The following is a 26568-nucleotide window of genomic DNA, read 5'->3' on the forward strand; positions in this document are numbered from 1 at the left end:
AATAAAGCAAACCTTAATAAAGCAAATTGGAGGAAAACGCTACCGAAGTTTTATCAACACATCGTCTGCGCTACTCACTCATCAAGAATTCTTGACCTTTGCTACTTTCCCTTCTGGGAAGGCTACAAGGCCCTTCCCCAAATAAGATCAAGCCTCCATTCTGCTCCTCCCTTCCAATAGGCAGGAACTTAAACAGGTAGTACCCGTGGTAAGGCCTTTTCATCTAAATCTACGCTTCAAGATCGTTTTGTTCATGCGTACTGGGATATGTGTTACATCTGAGAATAACATTGACATCGTATACACTGACTCTGTGATTGAGTTCATCAGGAAATGTATAGACAATGGTGTTCTCACTGTGACCATTAGAACTCACCCAAACCAGAAAATGTGGCTAGATAGCAGCATTCGTGCAAACCCCCGAACTTAACCATGGCAAGGTGACTGGGAACATGGACAAGCACAAACAATCCAGCTATGCCCTACATAAGGCAATCAAACAGGCAAAACATCAAAGTAGAGCTGCAATCCAGAGGTTCAGACATGAGACATATGTGGCAGGGAATCCAGACAATCATGGATTATAAAGGGAAAACAAGCTGAATAACGGACACTGATGCCTTGCTCCCGGACAAGCTAAACACCTTCTTCACCCAAGGAAAACAAGGAAAACACAGTGCTGCCTAGGCGGGCAAACGGCGTTCACAAGGACTGTGAGCTCTCGTTCTCCATGGTCGACGTGAGTAAGAAATGTAAGCGTGTTAACCCTCACAAAGCTGTCGGCCTAGACGGCATCCCAAGCTGTATCCTCAGAGCATGTGCAGAGTGTGTACTGACATATTCAATCTCTACCTATCCCAATCTGTTGTCCCCACTTGCTTCAAGATGTCCACCATTGTTCATGTACCCAATAAAGTAAAGGTAACAAAACTAAATGTGCTCAGCCACCTCCTGTACTCCCTGTTCGCATAACAGTGGTAGGCCTGATTACCAACAACGATGAGACAGCCTACAGGGAGGAGGTGAGGGCCCTAGCGGAGTTGTGCCAAGAAAATAATCTCTTCTCAATGTCAACAAAATGAAGGAGCTAAATGTGAACTTCAGTAGACAGCAGATGGAGCACACTCCCAATCTAAATTGATGGGAGACTGAAAAGCTTCAAGTTCCTCAGCATGCACATCACTGACAAATTGAAATGGTCCATCCAAGTGTGATGAAGAAAGGGCATCAGCGCCTCATCAACCTCAGGAGGTTGAAGGAATTCAGCTTGGTCTATAAGACCCTCATGAACTTCTACAGATGCAACATTGAGAGCATCCTGCTGGGCTGCATCACTGCCGGGTACGGCAACTGCACCATCCGAAATCGCAGGGCTCTCCAGTGGGTGGTGTGTTCAGCCCAACACATTACTGGGTGCAGACTGTCTTACCTCCACTACATCAACCACTGTCACAGGAAGGCCAAGAAGATAATCAAGGACCTCTGCCACTTGAGACACATTCTGTTCACCCCGCTACCATCTAGAAGGCAAAGAGAGTACAGGTACATCAATGCTGGGACAGAGAGACTGAAAAACAACTTCTATCTCCAGGCCATCAGACTGTTAAATAATCATCACTAGTCTCCACCCAGTAGACTGCCCTGAACATTAGTCACTGTTACTAGCCGGCTACCACCTTGCACTCAACCCTGCATGTTAGAGACTGCTGCCCTATGTACATAGTCATTGAACACTGTTCACTATAATTATGTTAACATACTGTTTTACCCACTTCATACAGTGCCGTCGGAAACTATTCAGACCCCTTGCCATTACCCCCTTAATGCCAAAGCAAAAACAGGTTTTTAGAGAAACAAAATAATAATCTGAAATTTCACATTTAAATACAGTGGGGCAAAAAAGTATTTAGTCAGCCACCAATTGTGCCACTTAAAAAGATGAGAGAGGCCTGTAATTTTCATCATAGGTACACTTCAACTATGACAGACAAAATGAGAAAGAAAATTCCAGAAAATCACATTGTAGGATTTTTTATGAATTTATTTGCAAATTATGGTGGAAAATAAGTATTCTCTTTTGTACTTTACTCAGTTCATCTTTGCCTCAATCCTGAATAGTTTCCCAGTCCCTGCTGCTGAAAAACATCCACACAGCATGATGCTGCCACCACCATGCTTCACCTTGGTGAACCGTGCCAGGTTTCCTCCAGATTTTCCATTTGGCATTCAGGCCAAAGAGTTCGATCTTGGTTTCACAGGAGCAGAGAATCTTGTTTCTCATGGTCTGAGAGTCTTCATGTGCCTTTTGGCAAACTCCAAGTGAGCTGTCATGTGCCTTTTACTGAGGAGTGGCTTCCGTCTGGTCACTCTACCATAAAGGCCTGATTGGTGGGGTGCTGCAAAGTTGGTTGTCCTACTGGAAGGTTCTCCCATCTCCGAAGAGGAACTCTAGAGTTCTGTTAGCGGGACCATTAGGTTCTTGGTTACCTCCCTGACCAAGGCCCTTCTCCCTGATTTCTCAGTTTGGCCGGGCGGCCAGCTCTAGGAAGAGTCTTGGTGGTTCCAAACTGCTTCCATTTATGAATGATGGATGCCACTGTGTTTTTGGGGACATTCAATGCTGTAGACATTTTTTGGTACCCTTCCCCATATGTGCCTCGACACCATCCTGTCTCGGAGCTCTACAGACAATTCCTTTGACCTCATGACTTGGTTGTTGCTCTGACATGCACTCTCAACTGTGGGACCTGATATAAACAGGCGTGTGCCTTTCCAAATCATGTCCAATCAATTGAATTTACCAAAGGTGGACTCCAATCAAGTTGTAGAAATATCTCAAGGAGGATCAATGGAAACAGGATGCACTTGAATTTCGAGTCAAAGAGCAAAGGGTCTAAATACTTTTGTAAAGTGTTTTATTTTTAATACATTTGCAAACATTTCTAACAACCAGTTTTTGCTTTGTCATCATATGGTATTGTGTGCAGATTGCTGAGGATTTTTTTTATTTAATCAATTTTAGAATGAGGCTGTAACGTAACAAAATGTTTAAAAGTCAAGCGGTCTGAATACTTTCAGAAGGCACTGTATGTACACTGAGCACAAATATAAACACAACATGTAAAGAGTTGGTCCCATTTTCATGAGCTGAAATAAAAGATCCCAGAAATGTTTTGTGCACAAATGTATTTACATCCACCTGACAGGTGTGGCATATCAAGAAGCTGATTAAACAGCATGATCATTACACAGGTGTGCCTTGTGCTGGGTACAATAAAAGGCCACTCTAAAATGTGCGGTTTTGTCACACAACACAATGCCACAGATGTTTCAATATTTGAGGGAGCGTGCAATTGACATGCTGACTGCAGGAATGTCCACCAGAGCTGTTGCCGGAGAATTGAATGTTTCTCTACCATAAGCCGCCTCCAACATTTTTTTAAGGAATTTGTCAGTACGTCCAACCGGACTCACAATCGCAGACCACGCATAATTATGCCAGCCCGGCTTCTTCACCTGTGGGATCGTTTGAGGCCAGCCACCCTGACAGCTGATGAAACTTTGGGTTTGCACAACCGAAGAATTTCTGCACTAACTGTCAGAAACCGTCTCAGGGAAGCTCATCTGCTTGCTCATCGTCTTTACCATGGTCTTGACCTGACTGCAGTTTGGCGTCGAAACCGACTTTAGTGGGAAAATGCTCACCTTCGATGGCCTCTGGCACGCTGGAGAAGTGTGCTCTTCACAGATGAATCCTGGTTTCAACTGTACCGGGCAGATGGCAGACAGCGTGTATAGCGTCGTGAGGGTGAGTGGTTTGCTGATGTCAATGTTGTGAACAGAGTGCCCCTTTGTGGTGGTAAGGTTATGGTATGGGCAGGCATAAACTATGGACAATGAACACAATTGCATTTTTTTAATGGCAATTTGAATGCACAGAGATTCCGTGATAAGATACTGAGGCCCATTGTTGTGACATTTATCTACAACTATCAGCTCATGTTTCAGCATTATAATGCATGGCCCATTGTCACAAGGATCTGTACACAATTGCTGGAAGCTGAAAATGATCCAGTTCTTCCGTGGCCTGCATACTCACCAGACATGTCACCCATTGAGCATGATTGGGATGCTCTGGATCAACGTGCACGACAGCAAGTTCCAGTTTCCGCCAATGTACAGCAATTTCGAAAACATTCCAAAGGACGCAATCAACAGCCTCATCAACTCTGCAAAGGAGATGTACCAAGCTGCATGAGGCTAATGGTGGTCACACCAGATACTGGCTGGTTTTCTGAGCCACACCCCTACGTTTTTTTAAGGTATCTATGATTTTCCCACTAAAGTCGGTTTCGACGCCAAACTGCAGTCAGGTCAAGACCATGGTAAAGACGATATGTGTATTCCCAGTCATGTGAAATCCATAGAATAGGGCCTAATTTATTTGACTGATTTCCTTATATGAACTGTAACTCAGTAAAATCGTTGAAATTGTTGAATGTTTTGTTTATATTTGTGACTCCCCTCCTCGATTCGTTCTTATGTAGCAAAAAAAAAAGTAGACAAGATTTGGAGTCCCATAGGACGGCGCACAATTGGCCCAGTGTCGTCCGGGTTAGGGTTTGGCCGGGCTAGGCCGTCATTGTAAATAAGAATTTATTCTTAACTGACTGCCTAATTAAATAAAGGTTCAATCAAATAAATAAAAATCTAACTCTGTCTTGTCTCTCCCCCTCACCCCTGCATCCCCTCTGCAGTCCTAACTTGACATGGAGGGACATGCAGCACTTGTCCGTGCTGACCTCCAAGAGAAACCAGCTACATGACGAGGTGCACCAGTGGCGGAGGAACGGCGTGGGCCTGGAATTCAACCACCTGTTTGGTTACGGTGTGCTGGACGCTGGCGGCATGGTCAAGATGGCCAAGGAGTGGAAGACTGTCCCCGAGCGTTTTCACTGTGTGGCTGGATCATTGCAGGATGTCCAGTAAGTGACCGGGCACTGTACAGACAATACATTACCGACCTGGCTGAAAATAGAAGTAGTACTAAGATGTACAGCTGTCGCCAAAAGTTTTGAGAATGACACACATATTAATTTTCACAAAGTCTGCTGCCTCAGTGTCTTTAGACATTTTTGTCAGATGTTACTATGGAATACTGAAGTATAATTACAAGCATTTCGTAAGTGTCAAAGGCTTTTATTGACAATTACATGTAGTTGATGCAAAGAGCCAATATTTGCAGTGTTGACCCTTCTTTTTCAAGACCTCTGCAATCCGCCCTGGTATGCTGTCAATTAACTTCTGGGCCCATTATTGCATAATCAATGCTTGGAGTTTGTCAAAATTTGTGGGGTTTTGTTTTTACACCCACCTCTTGTGGATTGACCACAAGATCTCAATGGGATTAAGGTCTGGGGAGTTTCCTTGCCATGGACCCAACATATCGATGTTTTGTTCCCCCAGCCACTTAGTTATCACAGTTAACTTATGGCAAGGTGCTACATCATGCTGGAAAAGGCATTGTTCGTCACCAAACTGTTCCTGGATGGTTGAGAGAAGTTGCTCTCGGAGGATGTGTTGGTACCATTCTTTATTCATGGCTGTGTTCTTAGGCAAAATTGTGAGTGAGCCCACTGGCTGAGAAGCAACCCCACACATGAATGGTCTCAGGATGCTTTACTGTTGGCATGACACATGATGGTAGCGCTCACCTTGTCTTCTCCCGACAAGCTTTTTTCCGGATGCTCCAAACAATCAGAAAGGGGATTCATCAGAGAAAATCACTACCCCAGTCCTCAGCAGTCCAATCCCTATACCTTTTGCAGAATATCCATCTGTCCCTGATATTTTTCCTGGAGAGAAGTGGCTTCTTTGCTGCCCTTCTTGACACCAAGCCATCCTCCAAAAGTCTTCACCTCACTGTGCATGCAGATGCACCCACACCTGCCTGCTGCCATTCCTGAGCAAGCTGATGGTGCCCTGATCCCACAGCTGAATCAACTTTAGGAGACGGTCCTGGCACTTGCTGGACTTTCTTGGGCGCCCTGAAGCCTTCTTCACAACAATTGAACCGCTCTCCTTGAAGTTCTTGATGATCCGATAAATGGTTGATTTAGGTGCAATCTTACTGGCAGCAATATCCTTGCCTGTGAAGCCCTTTTTGTGCAAAGCAATAATGACGGCACGTGTTTCCTTGCAGGAAACCATGGTTGACAGAGGAAGAACAATGATTCCAAGCACCACCCTCCTTTTGAAGCTTCCAGTCTGTTATTCAAACTCAATCAGCATGACAGAGTGATCTCCAGCCTTGTTCTCGTCAACACTCACACCTGTGTTAATGAGAGAATCACTGACATGATGTCAGCTGGTCCTTTTGTGGCAGGGCTGAAATGCAGTGGAAATGTTTTTGGCAGATTCAGTTCATTTGCATGGCAAAGAGGGACTTTGCAATTAATTGCAATTCATCTGATCACTCTTCATAACATTCTGGAGTATATGCAAATTGACATCATACAAAATGAGGCAGCAGACTTTGTGAAAATTAAAATTTGTGTCATTCTCAAAACTTTTGGCCACGACCGTAGGTTTGTTTGTATTTAGCTACAGTTGAAGTCAGACGATTAAATACACCTAAGCAAAATACATTTAAACTCCGTTTCTCACAATTCCTGACATTTAATCCTTGTACATCAGCCAGTTAGGATTACAACAATTTATTTTAAGAATGTGAAATATCAGAATAATAGTAGTGATTTATTTCAGCTTTTATTTATTTAACTACATTCCCAGTGGGTCAGAAGTTTCAATAAACTCAATTCGTATTTGGTGGCATTGCTTTTAAATTGTTTAACTTGGGTCAAACATTTCAGGTAGTTTTCCACAAGCGTCCCACAATAAGTGGGGGAATTTTGGCCCATTCCTCCTGACAGAGCTGGTGTAACTGAGTCAGGTTTGTAGGCCTCCTTGCTCACAAACACTTTTTCAGTTCTGCCCACACATTTTCTATAGGATTGAGGTCAGGGCTTTGTGATGGCCACTCCAATACCTTGACTTTGTTTTAAGCCATTTTGCCACAACTTTGGAAGTATGCTTGGGGTCATTGTCCATTTGGAAAACCCACTTGCGACCAAGCTTTAACTTCCTGACTGATGTCTTGAGATGTTCCTTCAATATATCCACATAATTTTCATCCCTCATGATGCCATCTATTTTGTGAAGTGCACCAGTCCCTCCTGCAGCAAAGCACCCCCACAACATGATGCTGCCACCCCCGTGCTTCATGGGTGGAATTGTGTTCTTCGGCTTGCAAGCCTCCCCCTTTTTCCTCCAAACACAACGATGGTAATTATGGCCAAACAGTTCTATTTTTGTTTCATCAGACTAGAGGACATTTTTCCAAAAAGTACGATCTTGGTCCCCATGTGTAGTTGCAAACCGTAGTCTTTCTTTTTTTTTATGGCGGTTTTGGAGCAGTGGCTTCTTCCTTGCTGAGCGGCCTTTCAGTTTATGTCGATATAGGACTCGTTTTACCGTGGATATAGATACTTTTGAACCTGTTTCCTCCAACATCTTCACAAGGTCCTTTGCTGTTGTTCTCGGATTGATTTGCACTTTTCACACCAAAATACGATAATCTCTTGGAGACAGAACGCGTTTCCTTCCTGAGCGGTATGATGGCTGCGTGGTCCCATGGTGTTTATACTTGCGTACTATTGTTTGTACAGATGAACGTGGTACCTTCAGGCGTTTGGAAATTGCAAGAATGGACCAGACTTGTGGAGGTCTACAATTTTTTTTCTGAGGTCTTGTCTGATTTCAATAGATTTTCCCATAATGTCAAGCAAAGAGGCACTGAGTTTGAAGGTAGGACTTGAAATACATCCACAGGTACACCTCCAATTGACTCAAATGATATCAATTAGCCTATCAGAAGCTTCTAAAGCCATTACATAATTTTCTGGAATTTTCCAAGCTGTTTAAAGGCACAGTCAACTTATTGTATGTAAACTTCTGACCCACTGGAATTGTGATACAGTAAGTTATAAGTGAAATAATCTGTTTGTAAACAATTGTTGGAAAAATTACTTGTGTCATGCACAAAGTAGATGTCCTAACTTACTTGCCAAAACTATAGTTTGTTATCAAGAAATGTGTGGATTAGTTGAAAAATGCGTTTTGATATTTCCAACCTAAGCGTATGTTAACTTCGGACTTCAACTGTATGTCTGGTCCATTGCCTGACTGTGTGGTTCCTCTGCAGTTCGACCCATAAAACATAATAAAAAAGTTTGTCTCGTCCAGGACTGGAGTCTACGCAGATAGTCAATCAGAGCTACAGTAGGCCTTTATGCAAATAAGTTATTTGCCACATGGGCCTGACATAATTCACTTTGAACTCGACTGTGTGTTTCCAGGCAGTAGCAACAGTACGACTTTAGATCATTAGTACGCATCCTTCTGCAGCAAGCTTGTCCCAACCCATGTTTTGACAACTGAATGGGAACTTACCTACCTGCCTGCCCGCTCATTTTGCCAATGCCAAATAAAATTGATTGACAACTAGGGGTATGTTCATAAATTGCCTCCAGTGGGTGGTTTGTAAATTCAGAGCATTGTCAGATTGTCTGTTCATAAATTCTGAGCTTTTCGGTCAATAGAGCATACACTGCGCTATTGATACAGGAACGCTCAGGCCAAGGAGTAGGGTTGATCTGCACATTCCTCACAATGGCAGTTAAGCAACCAAGCTGACTGGCTAAAGTTGGCTAGCTGCTTACAGACACAAATGAGAGAACACCTAGTAGAGCTGGTTAGCTTGTTTACATTAGCCAGAGCCTTAGTGACTAACTGTGCTGCTGGCAACCATTGAATTACTTTTTTGCAGAAGTTTACTGGCACCGGTCATATTCAGCGGGTGTTGCGCATTCATAAATCCATAATTTATTCTGCGCTCTGGCTCACTCAGACAAGTGCTCTGAAATCAGAGTAGATAGCCAGAGTGAATTTACGAATGCAAGAGATATGCTGAACTAGATAAAAGTCGTTCAAGTTCCTCATAGCTAGCTAGCAAAGTGATTTAAATGTCTCACTAGATAACCAAATGACACCTGCATCTCTTTTTTTAGCCACCGAAAAACGATATGAGGGGAAAAAGTCGGTGGCTCACCCACTCCTCCAATGACATGATATCCTTCCAGCAGCTCTCTAACTAACTAGCTAATGTTAAGCTCTATGTTTTTAGCTTGCTACAGTAAATAAATAGCTACATAAATAGATACACTAGCATATGACTGACTTGTGATCATTGCCCTTGCTAGTTTGATTGTATTGACATTCCCAGAGTTAGTTACATTCGTCTGTTTTTCCCAACATTTTGAGTAATGGACACGGAAGTAGTGCATCCTGAATGGGTGGAGGCAGCAAAAGAATGTACCAGGCCAACTGTGATTTACAACCTGATAGCAATAGTTTTTGGACTACCAAGAATGTATTGATGAATTAAGTATCTCTTCTGCTAACAATACCTTACTGTCCATCATGGAATTTTGAGTCAAGCGGAGCCTATTTTTGAAGGCCAGATTGTTCTTCAAGATGTTCAAACGTTCATAGATGACCAGCAGGGTCAAATAATAATCACAGTGGTTGTAGAGGGTGTACCATGTCAGTACCTCAGGCAGGTGTAAATGCCAGTTGGCTTTTCACAGCCGAGCATGAGGTAGAGAGAGCGAGAGAGAGCGAGAGAGAGAAAGCGAGAGAGAGAGAGAGGCAGGTTCGGGACAGGGTAGCACGTCCTGTGAACAGGTCAGGGTTCCATAGCCGCAGGCAGAACAGCTGAAACTGGAGGGGGACCATACTTAAATTCACACAGGACACCAGAAAGAATAGGATAATTACACCAAATATAACAGACTGACCCTAGTCCCCCGGCCATAGACTATTGCAGCATAGATACTGGAGGCTGAGACAGGGGGGATGTCTCGGGGGACACTGTGGCCCCGTCTGACTATTACCCATTGACACTTTGCCAAAGCACAGCCCCCACACCACTAGAGGGATATCAACAGACCACCAACTTACTACCCTGAGACAAGGCCGAGTATAGCCCATGAAGATCTCCTCCACTGCACGTAGACACCTGCACGTCAAACATCTCATTCCAAAATCATGGGCATTAATATGGAGTTGGTCCCCCCTTTGCTGCTATAACAGCCTCTACTCTTCTGGGAAGGCTTTCCGTTAGATGTTGGAACATTTCTGTGCGGACTTGCTTCCATTCAGCCAAAAGAGCATTAGTGAGGTCGGGCACTGATGAGGGGCAATTAGGCCTGACTCACAGTCAGCTTTCCAATTCATCCCAAAGGTGCTCGATGGGGTTGAGGTCAGGGCTCTATGCAGGCCAGGCAAGTTCTTCCACACAATTCTCGCCAAACAATTTTTGTATGGACCTCGCTTTGTGCACTGGGCAATTGTCATACTGAAACGGGAAAGTACCTTCCCCAAACTGTTGCCACAATGTTGGAAGCACAGAATTGTCTTGAATGTCATTGCATGCTGTAGCGTTAATATTTCCCTCCACCAAACTTTAGAGTTGGCACTACGCTTTGGGGCAGGTAAAATTCTCCTGGAGTCTGCCAAACCCAGATTCGTCCATCGGACTGCCACATGGTAAAGCATGATTCATCACTCCAGAGAAAATAAAAATGTGAGAAATTATGCCACCCCACATCAAGAAACTGTTTCAAAGGAGAGACATGCGTGAAATTAACACCATGATCATCATATTCATCACGGCACACTGTCGGAAAAGGTTTTTACAACGGAAAAATATATTTATTTTGCAGGAAAAAGTTAATACAATTGCATATTTTATGATGATGAAATGCTTTATTTTGATTTATCAAGTGAATCTCATTCTCCAATAATGAATGCCAGCTAAGATAGGGGTAGGTAACATATTCTAGTCTAAGCCTAACCAAAAGCCCACTCTTCAGTTTCCTAGAATAATTTCATGGCAAACCAAGCATGGTTTCTATAGTTGTTGGGTTTCCGTGGGGGAGCAGGATTTGAGGCAGCACTAGTGCTCAGTCAGGGTCTGCTGGGTCCATGCTAAGTAGGTCAGGTAGTAGAAGGAGCTGTGAGTGCGGAGGTCTAGACAGACTGGGCTATGGTAAATACTCTGCACCCGCAGGCTGAATCTCAGATTTAATTAGATACAGGGGACACCTGTGGTCTCAAGGAGCTAACCAGAATACTGATTATGTTATTATTTCTCTCTCTCTGTCCTTCTGTTTCTTCCTCTCTCAAATCTCTCTCTTCCTTAATACATTTTTGTATTCCCGTTTCTCTACATCTTTCTGTCATGTTTTCCTTTCTCCATCTCCCTGTATTTTTGTCATTCTCTGACCCATCCTTTCCCACCTTTCATCATCTGTCTGTCCATCTCTCTCCCCCTGTTGTCCCTTTTCATTATCCTCCCTTTATCACCTTTTTTTCCTTTGTCTCACTTGACTCTTCTTTTGCCTTCACCTTCCTAATCCCCCCCTCCCATCTTTCCCTTCAGTAAGATCCAATCGGGTGGCAAGCTGATTCTGACCATCTCCACTGACTCCTGCCAGGGGAAGGACAACTTTGTCCGCTACCTGGAGCACGTTCAGGCTGTGGTCACAGTCAATGGTAGTCGCCGTGGCGACCTCAACATCAACATGACCTCCCCCATGGGCACCAAGTCCATCCTGCTGAGCTGCCGGCCCCGGGACGACGACGCCAAGGTGGGCTTTGACAAGTGGCCCTTTATGACCACACACACCTGGGGAGAGGACCCCCGCGGGACCTGGGTCCTTGAGGTGGGCTTCCAGGGAGACGAGCCACAGAGAGGGGCCCTGAAGGAGTGGACCCTCATGCTCCATGGAACACAAAGTGCCCCTTACATAGACCAGATAGTGCGCGACTACCAGTCCAAACTAGCCATGTCAAAAAAGGAGGAGCTGGAGGAAGAGCTGGACGAGGCAGTGGAGAGGAGTCTGAAAAGTCTGCTGAGTAAAAACTAGCTGACGTAGCTAACTAAACACCGTCTGGTCAGGTCTGCATGCCGGGCCGGTCTCGCTCTCTACTTCTCTCCTCTCTTTCTTTCTCGCACTTTCCACTTCTCTCACTTTCTCTGCCCCTTCTCGCTTTATCTTGCCCTCTCTCACACTTTCTCTCCCGACTCCCTTTCTCTTCTCTCTCATTTTCTTTCTTTCCTCCCCTCCCACCCTTTTCTCTGCTTTTTGTTTTTCTGTGTTTATATTAGCCATCTATTTCCAATGAATGTTTCTTGTAATCCGATGATAATGATAAAAGTGTAACCTTAAAATAATCTGTTCTATAGAGAAAACAAAAAGATCCTATCTGGCTTTCGGTCTGTTTTTTTTTTTACACATGACAAAAATGTATATAAACATAATGCATCCCACTATATGGTGTTCTTGCTTTCCCCCACACCTCCACCTCTGGTGAACCAACTGTTGTACAGTTTGTGACTGTAAATGATTTTCAGTGTCATTCTACTTAAAGTTTAATATCTTGCAAACAGAGGAGTGATACTTCTTTCCGTTTATATTCTTGTGACAAGCAACTGTTTCTACATAAACAAGACAAGGATCGTGTGATTTATTTTGCAGCCTGTGGTCCTCAAAGCGTATTGCAGAATAACCTTTGTCGTATACTATAATAAATCTATTCAGCTGTTTGTTAAAGCACTTCAGTGATTTGCACCACTCTGCAATGCACAGGCAAGGTAGCAGAAATGTCTTGTCATTTGAATGAGGAAGAGAAATAAAACTGGAAGATAGGTGGCTCTGTATTCCAATTTCACTTTCTAAGGTAAGTCATTTGGCCTAACAATGCTCAATGCCAGACAATTGAAGCCTGTACTGTAATGGGAAGCACTTATCTGTTCACTCAAGAGCACAAAGCACAGGGACATTTACATCACACACTGGGTGTGAGATCAGGACCGGGAATACAGTATAAAACAGCATCTTCTTCTGCCACTCTCTGTATCTCTTACTTTTGTTATTCTGTCACACACACACACACGTTTTCTGGCTCTCTCTTTCTCTCTCTCTCTCTCTCTTGTCTGTCCCTCTAAGGGAAAGTGGATTATGCAGAGTTCAGAGGTCGCTGTCTGCTCCTCCTGTTCATCTCAATGAAAAATGGATGACTCTCCTTCAGTAACTGCACCTATCACTCCGTGCTGAGAGACACCCAATGTTTACTAAACACTGCACTAGCTCAGTCTAGTTTCCTCACTCTGACGCAATGAATATACCTCTAGTATGCAAGTCAAACAGGGCGATCAGTTAAAAACTAGGCATCCATCACCTCTACCATCATTATAAAGTAAGTCAATAATGCTTTAACTGCATACGAAAAGTAAAAATCTGAAACATCCCATGTTATTATTCAAAGAATATAATATGAATCATTTAATATCTTTTTGGCACATTTCAATGGATTGAAATGAGATGATATGAAGGATTGGGGCATTCATTTGTAATGGAACAAAGCTATGAGTGTGTCATAAGAGTGGTGCTAATGTCCAAACACAAAGACAGTAGAGCTTTGCGCTTTTAAAGCTTGATTCTTTTTTATTATTAAAGCAATTTTATACACAGAAAGTCTGTGTTGAGGGCAGTCGATGGCATCCAATTGAACAAATGAGCTCTTGGGTTTGGGGGTAGCTTTGGTTTGGAAGGGTGCCAAACATCCATGAGGGCAGTAGCATGTCATCAATTTATAAAAATGTTAGAGGTTTTTTCACACATCAAGCCATGTTTACTCTACTTTGGGGGTTGAGATGACAAGGGGGCTTGTAGTTTTGATGTTCGTACTTCATGTTTTCAGACAGTAAATGTGTAAGGTTATGGCGTAGGTAGAAAACAACAATAGCAGCATTATGGAACCAGCTAACACTTGCTGAACGCAAAGCCAGAAAGCGTGAGCGAATAGAGGAGCAGTATCAGGAAGAACTGTCTCTTTAAGGTTGGTTTCATATAGGGTGGGAACAATGTCTTTAGAATGTGTCTTTAGCAGAGTCACATAATGGCTCAGTGTTTGTTCTTACTGGCATAAGTTGAGGCAAAACTTGTGAGATATTTTGGCAAAGGTCGACCTTATCTCAGACTCAGTTCTTCTTTTTGCTGGTCTTCTCGATCATGGTCTCCACCACCATGGCTGTCTCCTCATAGCCCTTGGTCTTGCGGTCGTTGGAGAACTTTTCCACTGACTCCACCATCTCAACCTTCTCGTAGCTCATGGAGTCAGGGGGCATGCTGCTAGTGCCGCGGGGGGAGGGCATGGGACGAGGGCCCCTGCGGTGACTGTCGTCTTTACCCCCCTTGGGTCCGGAGGGATTGCTGGGGCCTTTGGGGGCAGGGTTGGGCTGTGGGGGGGGAGTAGGATTCTTCGGCCTAGGCTCGGGGTCTCCGCCCCTAGATTTCCCCTTTCCACCACCTTTTCCTCCCTTATCGTCTCCTTTCCCCCCCTCTCCGTCAGAGGGCTGGGTGGGGGTAAGGGGACCAGGGGGTGGCATGGGCTGAGGATGAGGGGGGTTGGGGGAGGGGGTGTAAGGCCCGAAGGGGTCATAAGGGGAGACCATGCCGTTGCGGATGGTGACGAAGACGTGTCCGGCGGAGGGGCTGGAGGTGTAGAAGTGAGGGTGGGGGTAGCTGCCATCGCCTGTCACCAGCACATAGCGCCCCTTGGTGTAAAAGTCAGCAATTGGCTCTGGCTTCTTGTACTTCCTCATTCGGTCTCTGACAATGTTACAAAGCGTGTCGAAGGCTTTGCTGATCTGAGCCCCGTCTGGCACATCCTGGGGCGTGTACAGGGACCTCTGCTCCTCCCTCTTCACCTCGCCTTCCTCCCCTGCCATCCCTCGCTTCTCGTCCTCCATGTGTTCAGCTCCACCGACTCTCTCCTCCTGGCCACTGTCCATCACATCTTTGGGGCTGATCTCCTTCTTCTTCAGGACCTTCTTGGCCAGGTTCTTCTGGCGAGGCTTGATACTGGTGATGTCCTGGATGGCTTGCGTGATGTCTGGAGACAACAAAACAACACAATACACTCACATTCTAAATACATTGTCCAAGGAGGATAGTACCCCTACGGGACCATGATCATCCTTATCTGCCATGAATAGACCTCAGGAGGATTCATTGTGCTTTCTGTTCTATGGTCTTTGTATCTGAGTGGGTAGGATACACATCACTGTGTGGCTGTATACATTAGGGTTCTAGCTAGTGTGGTTATAGCCTATGATGACGACGGGGTGTTATGTGTCTGCTCTGTATGTATGGAGACTATCCGTGTGAAGCAGCTGTGGAATGAGAGATGGCATGTCCTCACCTCTGCCCCTGCTCGACACAGTGGGTGTGTGGGTGTAGCGGTAATTGGTGGTGAACAAGGTAATGGGAGTCCCAATTATCGCTGAATTCAACCTGTGGAAGAGAGTGATGAAGAAATGTTAGTTACCACCACAGCAAGTGATAGTGTATTTTTATGTGTTAGTAATAAACATTATACAAATGTTTTATTGAACCTTTTATTTAACTAGGCAAGTCAGTTAAGAACAAATTCTTAATTTACAATGATGGCCTACCCCGGCCAAACCGTAACCCGCACGCTGCTGGGCCAATTGCGCGCCGCCATATGGGACTCCCAATCGAACCAGGGTCTGTAGTGAATCCTCCAGCACTGAGATGCTGTGCCTTAGACCGCTGCGCCGCTCGGGAGCACAAATTGAAAGCTGACTGCGACACAGGTCTGATTGCCCAACATCAGTGCCTGACCTCACTAATGCTCTTGTGGCTGAATGGAAGCAACTCCCCGCAGCAATGTTCCAACATCTAGTGGAAAGCCTTCAAAGAAGAGTGGAGGTTTGATATAGGGGGAGCAACTAAATATTAATGCCCATGATTTTGGAATGAGATGTTCGACGAGCAGGTGTCCACATACTTTTGTCATGTACATCTGTGTATCTGTATTCCCAGTGGTGAAATCTGAATTTATTTTGATTGACCGATTTCCTTATATGATCTGTAACTCAGTAAAATCTTTGAAATTGTTGAATGTCACACTTATTTTTTGTTCAGTGTAATTTGAAAAAAGACATTAATTTATCTTAGAATACACATTACTACTATTATTTGTATTATTATTATGGGGTGACAGGTAGCCTAGTGGTTAGAGCGTTGGACTAGTAACCAGAAGGTAGTAACCAGAAGCTCGAATCCCCGAGCTAACAAGGTAAAAATCTGTTGTTCTGCCCCTGAACAAGGCAGTTAACCCACTGTTCCTCGGCTGTCATTGTGAATAAGAATTTGTGACTTGCCTAGTTAAATAAAAATTGGAATGAAAAAATGTATCCCAAAGGGTTGAAGTCAGGGCTATGTGCAGACCAGTCAAGTTCTTCCAAACCAATCTCGACAAATCATTTCTGTATGAACTTCGCTTTGTGCACGGGGCATTGTCATGCTGAACCAGGAAAGGGCCTTCCCCAAACTGTTGCTACAAAGTTGGAAGCACAGAATCATCAAGAATGTCATTGTATGCTGTAGTGTTGAGATTTCCCTTCAATGGAAGTAAGGGCCCGTCCCCAAATCATTAAAAACAGCCCCAGACCATTATTCCTCTTCCACCAAACTTTACAGTTTGCATTATGCATTGGGGCAGGTAGCGTTCTCATGGCATCCGCCAAACCCAAATTCATCAGTCAGACTGCCAGATGGTGAAGCATGATTCATCACTTCAGAGAATACGTTTCCAGTGCTTCAGAGTCCAATGGCAGCGAGCTTTACACAACTCTAGCCGACGCTTGGCATTGCGCATAGGAATCTTAGGCTTGGGTGCGGCTGCTCGGCCATGCAAACCCATTTCATGAGGCTCCTGACAAACAGTTATTTTGCTGACGTTGCTTCCAGAGCCAGATTCAAACTCGGTAATGAGTGTTGCAACCGAGGACAGACGACTTTTACGCGCTACACGCTTCAGCACTCGGCGGTCCCGTTCTGTGAGCTTGTGTGGCCTACCTTTTCGCGGCTGAGCCACTGTTGCTCTTAGACGTTTCCACTTCACAATAACAGCATTTACATTTGACTGGTGCAGCTCTAGCAGGGCAGAAATTTGATGAACTGACTTGTTGGAAAGGTGGCATCCTATGACGGTGCCACGTTGAACGTCTGTGCTCTTCAGTAAGGCCATTCTACTGCCAAGGTTTGTCTATGGAGATTGCATGGTCGTGTGCTCGATTTTATACACCTGTCAGCAACGGGTGTGGCTGAAATAACTGAATCCATATACTTTTGCATATGTAGTGTATGCATCTGTTGGTCACAAGTACCTTAAAAAAAAAGGTAGGGGCGTTGATCATGCAACGCGACACATCTCCTTCGCATAGAGTTGATCAGGCTGTTAATTGTGGCCTGTGGAATGTTGTCGAACTCATCTTCAATCGCTGTGCGAACTTGCTAGATATTGGTGGGAACTGGAACATGCTGTCATATACATCGATCCAGAGCATCCCAAACATACTCAATGGGTGACATGTCTGCTGAGTATGCAGGCCATGGAAGAAATGTGACATTTTCACCTTCCAGGAATTGTGCACAGATCCTTGCAACATGGGGCCATGCATTACCATGCTGAAACATGAGGTGATGATGGCGAATGACTGGCACGACAATGGGCCTCAGGATCTCATCATTGTATCTCTGTGCATTCAAATTGCCATGGATAAAATGCAATTGTGTTCGCTTATGAGTGCCAAAACCATAACCCCACCGCCAACATTAACAACATTAACATCAGCAAACCGCTCGCTCACACGACGTTATACATGCTGTCTGTCATCTGCCTGGTACAGTTGAAACCGGGATTCGTCCATGAAGAGCACACTTCTCCAGCGTGCCAGAGGCCATCAAAGGTGAGCATTTTCCCACTGAAGTCAGTTACGACGCAAAACTGCAGTCAGGTCAAGACCCTGGTGAGGACTACAATGCAGATGTGCTTCCCTGAGAAGGTTTCTGACAGTTTGTGCAGAAATGATTTAGTTGTGTAAAACCACAGTTTCAGCTGTCTGGGTGGCTAGTCTCAGACGATCCCACAGGTGGAGAAACCGTATGTGAAGTTCCTGGGCTGGCGTGGTTACATGTGGTCTGTGGTTGTGAGCCCTGTTGGACGTACGGCCAAATTCTCTAAAACGAAGTTGGAGGCGGCTACTGGTAGAGAAATTAACATTTAATTATTTGGCAACCGCTCTGGTGGACATTCCTGTAGTCAGCATGCCAAAACTTGACACATCTGTGGCATTGTGTTGTGTGACAAAACTGCACATTTTAGACTGGCCTTTTATTGTCCCCAGCACAAGATGCACCTGTGTAATTATCATGCTGTTTAATCAGCTTCTTGATATGCCACACCTGTCAGGTGGATGGATTAGTTTTGCAAAGGAGAAATTATAATTGACAGGTATGTAAACACATTTTTGCGCAAAATCTGAGAGAAATACGCTTTCTGTGCATATGGAACATTTCTAGAATATTTTATTTCAGCTCATGAAACATGGGACCAACACACAACATGTTGTGTTTATATTTTTGTGCAGTATACTTTTCGATTTTTGCATTGAGAGACTGAAAAGAAAACATGTTAATACAGTAAACAAAAGAAAGATTAGGCAATATTAAAGGGAATTAAATAGTACATTAAAAAAAATAACACTGAAGAGATATTCAACCATTATCAAACAAATCTGAGGTCGAAAAACACACAAATATAATATCCCAAATTGCCGCCATGTGTCTGATACAGTATAGTCTACTACTGGTTTTCCAAGAGCCAATACGTTGAAGTGCTGCCTATATCCAGTAGCAGCAGGACACTGGTCACTGTGTGTTGTGGTTAGAAAATTACCTGTTGTCCTCGTTCTCGATGATCCTCTTGTACCTCTCCAGCTCATTCTCCAGTGAGGTCTGGTACATGGCCAGGTGGCGGCACTCATTTGTGTATTTGTCCAGGGATCTCTCGGCTTCCTCAATGTCCTTCCTCAGAGACTCAATCTGCTCGTTGTACAGCTGGATCTCATCGTCATAGCCCTCCTGCGTGCTCATGATGGAACTCTCCAACACTGACGTCTGACACAGACAGGCAGAAGGATGGACGGAGAGATACTGTAAACTGCTTCTTTAAAAAAAAACTGACTGCATTTCATATTTCCATTAAGAGTTAAGCTAATGACAACCAAACTTAAAGGGATAGTTCACCCAAATTACAAAATGTCATATTGGTTTCCTTACCCTCTAAAGCATCTATGTTCAAGGTATGACAGCACTCCATGCATTGGTTTAGTTTCTCTGGCACTGTTTCCAAATGCTAACGTTTTAGCATTTGTGGCACAAATCCCATTCAAGTAATGTCCAGATCATCTGAAAGTCTCTACAATTGATTGTGAAGGTCACCAAAGTCACTTAAATATCATTAGTTTGATGAACAGCATTTGGTAACAGTGCCACCCACTGCCAGGGAAACCAAACCAAAGCATGGATTGATGTCATACCTTGTATATCAGAAACCAATATGTCATTTTGTAAGTTGGGTGAACAAACATTTCTTGCCTAACTCAGATTATGTATTTGTGTGGTCCTTTGTAGCTCAGTTGGGATAGTATGGACTTGTATTGCCATGGTAGTGTGTTCGATTCCTGGGACCACCCATATGTAAAAATGTCTGCTAAATGGCATTTATTTATGCAATCTTTGTCATTCTTGGCTCTGAATATGACTGAACTTCAGTTGATGGATTACTGTGGTCACTGAGCTGTCAAGAGAAACTCATTACTACTGTACTCTTTGAGGATGTTGTGGTGACAGCTGTAGTACTGCAAAGGTGTTCAACCCACATATTGAATATTTCATGGCAACCTGTCTCGGATTGAAAATTAAATTGAGTATTTAGAGGAATATATGGAGAAAAACATTCTGTAAAATATTCAGATTTCTTGCAACAATTATATTCAAACATTTTAAAATAAAACGTATTTCAGTTATAGAACACCATTTGAAAACCTTTTTTCTAGGGAACACAGACATGAGGTACAAGCTACAGAAAATGAACAAAGTGAAAAGCATAATTTGAGAGTAAAGCTGAGGTAGAAAAATATGTAGGGACAAAATGAAACTCATTTGAAGGGATGTTCATCTAAAATATTATTCAATTGATTCACAACTTTCGAGAAAATAAACATGGACTTTGATGTTTGTCTTATTTTTTTTAACTAATTTTAGTTTTCTAAGAAATACACCTGTATTTCCCTAATTCTCTGTAGCTTTTATAGCCTTTACTCATTAATCTGAAGGTGATGACTGGCACCTACTGGCACCCCTTTGCAACTACAAACAATTTACAATATGTACTGTACTCCATGGGTACATCTCAACTTTCTACCTAAAGTAAAGCGGCTACCTCATCTCCCTTCCTCACTAATATGCATAGGGGGGTAGGGCTTAGGGGTTGATTTGGAGTGGGACAATTTCAAACAATTGAGCTTGAGATGCTTCCTAAATTGTCATAGTGACGGAGACAGGGACCTACCTCGTACTGCAGATGCTGCTTCTGTGCTTGGAGCTGACAGAGGGCGCTCTTATACTCCTCCAGCTGACTCTGCAGGGCTGGAACTCTCCTCTGGGCCAGCTGCTTCTCCTGCTCCTTCACACAGAGGGAGGACATACCAGTTATAATACACAGTGATCACACAGAGGCAAGACAGGCCAGTTATATTACAACTAGATAGGCATTCAAAACGTCAAGCGCTTTACTTGCAACTTCAAAGACAGACAAGCAAACAGCTTACAGACTAACTGACTGCATCAGCATACTTTCTGCTGAGAGACAACGTGAACTGGGATTACCTGTCATAACACACAGAAGCTGATTATAAAAGGCAGTCACACTTCACAGAAAGGTCAGTACACCTCAACACATTGGAACACATTTGAAAGCATCACAACACATTTTCCAGTCACGGACACATGATTATCCACAAAGTTCTGCACACGTAGCTGATTTCAAGGCCCTATTGTTATCTGGTCTGACACCTGTGGTCTGACTCAGCTGGTTCCCCTGGAAACAGACAAACACATGTGACAGAGGGAGACCTTACCTCAGAGGTGCCCACAGTCATATTTGGCACCAGGTGTATCGTCTGGTTGATCTGGTGCAGGATATTCACGTAGGTCTGGATCTCTGACAGGTTCTACGGGGGGAGGAGACATTTCCCAAGAAATGATTAGACCCTGGACTCCACATACACAGCGCACACAACTCTGAGGAAAATAAAGAAAAATGTCATATAGGGTGGGTGTATTTAACAAGGTTGCAATATTAGAGTACAGTACACAATATCTTTGTACTCTAATCACCCACCCTATTATTTTACCAGTGACAGAATTGGTCAAATTAAGATCCTACATTTGTAAGTTGTAATACGGGATGCTATGCACACTGTATCTGTATCATTTGCAATAAATCTGATGTAAATGTATAAATGTACAGTATAAAGGCAGAATGAGTTTGTAATAGATTGCAGGTGATTTGTTCAGTGCATTCGGAAAGTATTCAGACACCTTGACTTTTTTCTACATTTTATTACGTTACAGCATTATTCTAAATGAATTCAATTTCATCCTGTTTCCATTGATCATCTTTGAGATGTTCCTGCAACTTGATTGGAGTCCAGCTGTGGTCAATTCAATTGATTGGGCATGATTTGGAAAGGCACACACCTGTCTATATAAGGTCCTACAGTTCACAGTGCATGTCAGGGCCAAAACCAAGCCATGAGACCGAAGGAATTGTCCGTAGAACTCCGAGAGGATTGTGTCGAGGCACATATCTGGTGAAGGGTACCAAAACAATTCTGCAGCATTGAAGGTCCCCAAGAACACAGTGGCCTCCATTATCATTCTTAAGTGGAAGAAGTTTGGAACCACCAAGTCTCTTCCTAGAGCTGACCACCCAGCCAAACTGAACAATCGGGGGAGAAGGACCTTGATCAGAGAGATGACCAAGAACCTGATGTTCACTCTGGCAGGGCTCCAGAGTTCTTCTGTGGAGATGGGAGAACCTTCCAGAAGGACAACCATCTCTGCAGCACTCCACCAATCAGGCCTTTGTGGTAGAGTGGCCAGAAGAAAGCCACTTCTCCGTAAAAAGCAAATGACAGCCAGCTTGTAGTTTGCCAAAAGGCACCTAAAGATTCTCAGACCATGAGAAACAATATTCTCTGGTCTGATGAAACCACGAATAAACTCTTTGGCCTGAATGCCAAGCGTCACATCTGGAGTGAAGGTTCCCCTTTCAACAGGACAACAATCCTAAGCAGACAACCAAGACCACCCAGGAGTGGCTTTGGGACAAGTCTTTAAATGTCCTTGAGTGGCCAAGCCAGAGCCCAAACTTGAACTCGATCGAACATCACTGGAGAGACCTGAAAATAGCTGTGCAGCGACACTACCCATCTAACCTGATAGCGCTTGAGAGGATCTGCAGAGAAGAATGGGAGAAACTCCCCAAATACAGGTGTGTTAAGCTTGTAGCGTCATACCCAAGAAGACTCAAGCCTGTAATCGCTGCCAAAGGTGCTTCAACAACGTACTGCGTAAAGGGTCTGAATACTTAAGAAAATGTTAAATCACATTTACATATTTTTTTTATATATTTCCAAACATTTCACAAAAGTGTTTTTTGCTTTGTCATTATAGGGTATTGCGTGCAGATTGATTAGGGATTTTTTTTTTAACATCAATTTTAGAATAAGGCTGTAACATAACAAAATGTGGAAAAAATAAAGTGGTCTGAATACTTTCCGAATGTACTGTATGCTGTACACCTCTTACCTTTCTGTTTCTGTCTTTGGTGGAGTTGATGTCATCCTGAAGGAACTGAGTCTGGATCTGAAACTCCAGGTTCCTGAGCAGGTTATGGTCAGCCTCCTAGGAAAAGAGAAGAAAGGGGAAAAGGATGAGTGGCAAGGAGAGAAGAAGAGAAAAAAACGAGAGAAGGGAAGAGAAGAAGATGGAAGAAAAGGAGAGAAGAAAGAGAAGTCAATAGGTCCATATATCGACTCCAATTCTCATAAAGCCTCAAACAGTATGACAATGCTGATATTGTTGACCTGAACACCACACAAAGCATTTTTCTTCACTAGTACATTCCTCCATTAAATCCAAAGCCTCTAAGATCAATAGAAGCTATTTTAATTCGGTTCCATCACTACACTGTATTGTCCTGAACTCAAAAGCTTTGTCTCTCAGACCACAAAGTCCTACCAGGGTTGCAGTTACACAATTTAATTATGATTCTGACACCCTGGACAAAGCTTGTAGATTATTAAGCAGACAGATTACATAATATATACTTTTTTTTTGTGCCAAATTGCAAAGCCCCTTTCATGCACAGGGGTAGGCAGAAAACGTTACTCACAAGTTGAGTTCACAACCTGTTTTTTTATGAATATGCCGCTAATAATGCAGCATGACAGTTTAGCACCTTATGAGAGATTTGCCAGAAACAGATTAGGTTTACTGTAGTCCTGGACTAAAAAGCAAACTCAATGGAGAATGTCCATCAAAAAACGTTTTTTTTTGGTCCAGGACTAGGCTTAATCTGTGTCGGGGAAACCACCCCTGTTTGTGTATTTTAACTAAAAGAAAGAATCAGTAAAAACAAACAAAAAAACGGGGTTAATTGTCATGGGACTCACACACATACCCTGTTGAGTTGTTCCAATGTACCCCGCAGCTGTTCTTGATACTCACACTCATTTCTGTATCTATGGAGGACAAAACATAAATCACAAAACATAAATTCAGGAATTCCACAATTATGTGTGGCCTACCTTTTATTGATCTGTAATTTGAACACGTTTGTGTGTTGAGCACATTGATTTGCATCTATAGGGCTTTTCTGACTTTGCAATGTCTGTATTGATTAACTAGTAATTGCCCTTAATCAACCTGGCTCTCCTTATATAGCACTTGAAATGGCTGTTGCTTCCCTTTTTTCAGAACACAACCACCTGTGCAGCATTCATCGAAATTCTGTCTTGGTGTTAGAATTTAGAAATTCATGACACTTACCATGGCTAATTTCCAAGGCAATAGACACCTTTATTGAAGACAGACTATTAGCAGTTGGACAATTTATCACAGAGAAGATCAGGTTATCTGGAAGCCTTCACCAACACAAACAGTTTACGCTGCACCTGGTCTACATACGGGCTCACCACTGCACTGTGTATGAACGGAGAGTGGCCCATACACATTTTCCTTCTCTCTGATCCACACATCAGTTTAAAAAAAACACATAGCCCTACTGATGCACACACAAACACACGCACTAACACTTTCAAAAGCAAGCACATAACTTACTTGTTGGTGAACTCGTCCAGCATGCGGCATGCGTCCTTCAGCTGGCGCTCAAGTTTGGCACCGTCGGCAGAGAGCTCGCAGATGCGCCTCCGGTTCAGGCCAATCTGTTCAGTAAAGGCCTCCTCAAGCCCACTGGCCTCTTCCATCCGCTGCAGCGTCTCTAGCTGCTTGCGGAACACGGAATTGCGCTGCTCCAGCACGCGTGCTCGATTAATATACCGGGCGAAGCGGCTGTTGAGCTCCTGCAGGCTCTCCCAGCCCTGGATGGCTGAGGTGCCTGCCGATGCATCAGGGCCGTAGGGCTCTTCGAAGACATCAGAACGCTCATACTTCTCCTTGCGCACCTCGCGCAGGTAACTGGTCTTGTACATGGTGGTTGTTGTCGCTATCCCGCTGCCTCGGTTGATGTTATCCCCGGAGTGCGTTCTTCCCTGCGGCACCTTTAGTGTGTGAAAACTCCGGTGCTCACCCTCGGCTGTCTCATTCTAGACTAAAGGCTGCCTGGCCCTGGGCGCCTACGAAATAGACCCCCAAAAATCTCACGCTGGCCTGTTCCCACGCAAGCCTCACGCGTGGGACCTTCCAGAGTTAGTAAGCCTTTGTGGCTGACATTACAAACGCTCTGCCAATGATGACCAAGCAAAAAAATAAAAACAAACAAAAGGCAGGCGAGGGAGAATACTGCTGTGTCAAATATACCATTATAAGGAGACCCTTTGTTTCCAATCAACCGTTTTTCTAGGTCTTTGTTTGAGGGAATTTTCGAACATGGCCTTGATTTACCACATGACAAAGTGGAGATAGCATGCTGTGCAGTTTGTTACAGGCCATATACAGTTACTAATGTGCCAAATGTAGGCTAGTAAACTCCAGAGAATAGTGTGTTCTCCTTATTGTAGCCTACATAGGAAAGACCATGGATGGTTGAAACAGGATATAGTTTCAGTGATGGCTGGCCCAGTAGGTCACAATTGGTCAACAACAAAAAAGTGTACAACTTGTGTAAATATACAGTACCAGTCAAAACTTTAGACACACCTACTCATTCAAAGGTTTTTCTTTATTTTGACTATTTTCTACATTTTAGAATTATAGTAAAGACATCAAAACTATGAAATAACACACATGGACTCATGTAGTAACCAAAAGTGTTAAACAAATCAAAATATTTTTTGATTCTTCAAAGTAGCCTCCCTTTGCCTTAATGACAGCTTTGCACACTCTTGGCATTCTCTCAATCACCTGTAATGATTTTCCAACAGTCTTGAAGGAGTTCTCACATAGTCTGAGCACTTTTTAGCTGCTTTTCTTTCACTCTGCAGTCCAACTCATCCCAAACCATGTCAATCGGGTTGAGGTCGGGTGATTGTGGAGGCAAGGTCATCTGATGCAGCACTCCATCACTCTCTTTTTTGGTCAAATAGCCCTTACACAGCCTGTAGGTGTGTTGGGTCATTGTCCTGTTGAAAAACAAAGGATAGTCCCACTACGCGCAAACCAGATGGGATGGCGTATCGCTGCAGAATGCTGTGGTAGCCATGATGGTAAATTGTGCCTTGAATTCTAAATAAATCACTGACAGTGTCACCAGAAAAGCACCCCCACACCATCACACCTCCTCCGCCATGCTTCATGGTGGGAACCACACATGCTGAGTCTCAACAAAGACACGGTGGTTGAAAACTTATCAGACCAAAGGACAGATTTCCCCGGACTAATGTCCATTAATTGTGTTTCTTGGCCCAAACAAGTCTCTTCTTGTTATTGGTGTCCTTTAGTAATGGTTTCTTTGCACTAATTTGACCATGAAGGCCTGATACACGCAGTCTCCTCTAAACAGTTGATGTTGAGATGTGTCTGTTACTTGAACTCTGTGAAGCATTTATTTGGGCTGCAATCTGAGGAGTAGTTAACTCTAATGAACTTCTTCCTCGCAGCAGAGGTAACTCTGGGTCTTCCTTTCCTGTCGCGGCCCTCATGAGAGCCAGTTTCATCATTGCGCTTGATAGTTTTTTTAACTGCACTTAAAGACATTTTCTAAGTTCTTGAAATTTGACTGACCTACATGTCTTAAAGTAATGATGGACTGGTGTTTCTCTGC

The 26568-nt window shown here is 43.7% G+C and overlaps 2 protein-coding genes across 3 annotated transcripts in view; one reads left to right on the top strand and one right to left on the bottom strand.

Moving 5' to 3' along the window:
• LOC139381940 (neuroendocrine convertase 2-like) overlaps nucleotides 1–12834 on the top strand; it is a 57471-nt gene extending 44637 nt beyond the window's left edge. The window contains exons 11-12 of the mRNA XM_071125821.1: nucleotides 4758–4985; nucleotides 11564–12834. Coding sequence (XP_070981922.1) covers nucleotides 4758–4985; nucleotides 11564–12050 — 715 coding nt within the window. The 3' untranslated portion in view covers nucleotides 12051–12834. The remainder of the gene's footprint in view (nucleotides 1–4757; nucleotides 4986–11563) is intronic.
• A 269-nt stretch (nucleotides 12835–13103) lies between these two features.
• Nucleotides 13104–25035, bottom strand: LOC139381939 (filensin-like). Of its 2 annotated transcripts, none has more exons than XM_071125820.1 (8): nucleotides 24468–25035; nucleotides 23809–23869; nucleotides 22935–23030; nucleotides 21200–21292; nucleotides 20632–20739; nucleotides 18955–19175; nucleotides 15391–15482; nucleotides 13104–15081 (listed from the first exon to the last, which is right to left on the bottom strand). In XM_071125820.1, the coding sequence occupies exons 1-8, from the start codon at nucleotides 24836–24838 to the stop codon at nucleotides 14168–14170; spliced, it is 1956 nt and encodes a 651-aa protein (XP_070981921.1). In that variant the 5' UTR covers nucleotides 24839–25035; the 3' UTR covers nucleotides 13104–14167. The 2 variants fall into 2 exon arrangements, with proteins under 2 accessions (XP_070981921.1, XP_070981920.1); XM_071125819.1 differs by having other exon boundaries at nucleotides 20632–20745.
• Between the last annotated feature and the right edge of the window lie 1533 nt (nucleotides 25036–26568).

This window comes from Oncorhynchus clarkii, chromosome 23 (genome assembly GCF_045791955.1).
Source record: "Oncorhynchus clarkii lewisi isolate Uvic-CL-2024 chromosome 23, UVic_Ocla_1.0, whole genome shotgun sequence".
Taxonomy (NCBI): domain Eukaryota; kingdom Metazoa; phylum Chordata; class Actinopteri; order Salmoniformes; family Salmonidae; genus Oncorhynchus; species Oncorhynchus clarkii.

Bases quoted from the DNA above. Each gene is read 5' to 3' on its own strand.
- LOC139381939 (XM_071125819.1), bottom strand. From the start codon at position 24,838: ATGTACAAGACCAGTTACCTGCGCGAGGTGCGCAAGGAGAAGTATGAG. The intron at 20,746-21,199 runs GTAAGGTCTCCC...CTCTGTGTGAAG, and splicing joins TGACTGTGGGCACCTCTGAG to GAGCAGGAGAAGCAGCTGGC. The intron at 15,483-18,954 runs GTAATTTTCTAA...TCTCTTCCACAG, and splicing joins ATCGAGAACGAGGACAACAG to GTTGAATTCAGCGATAATTG.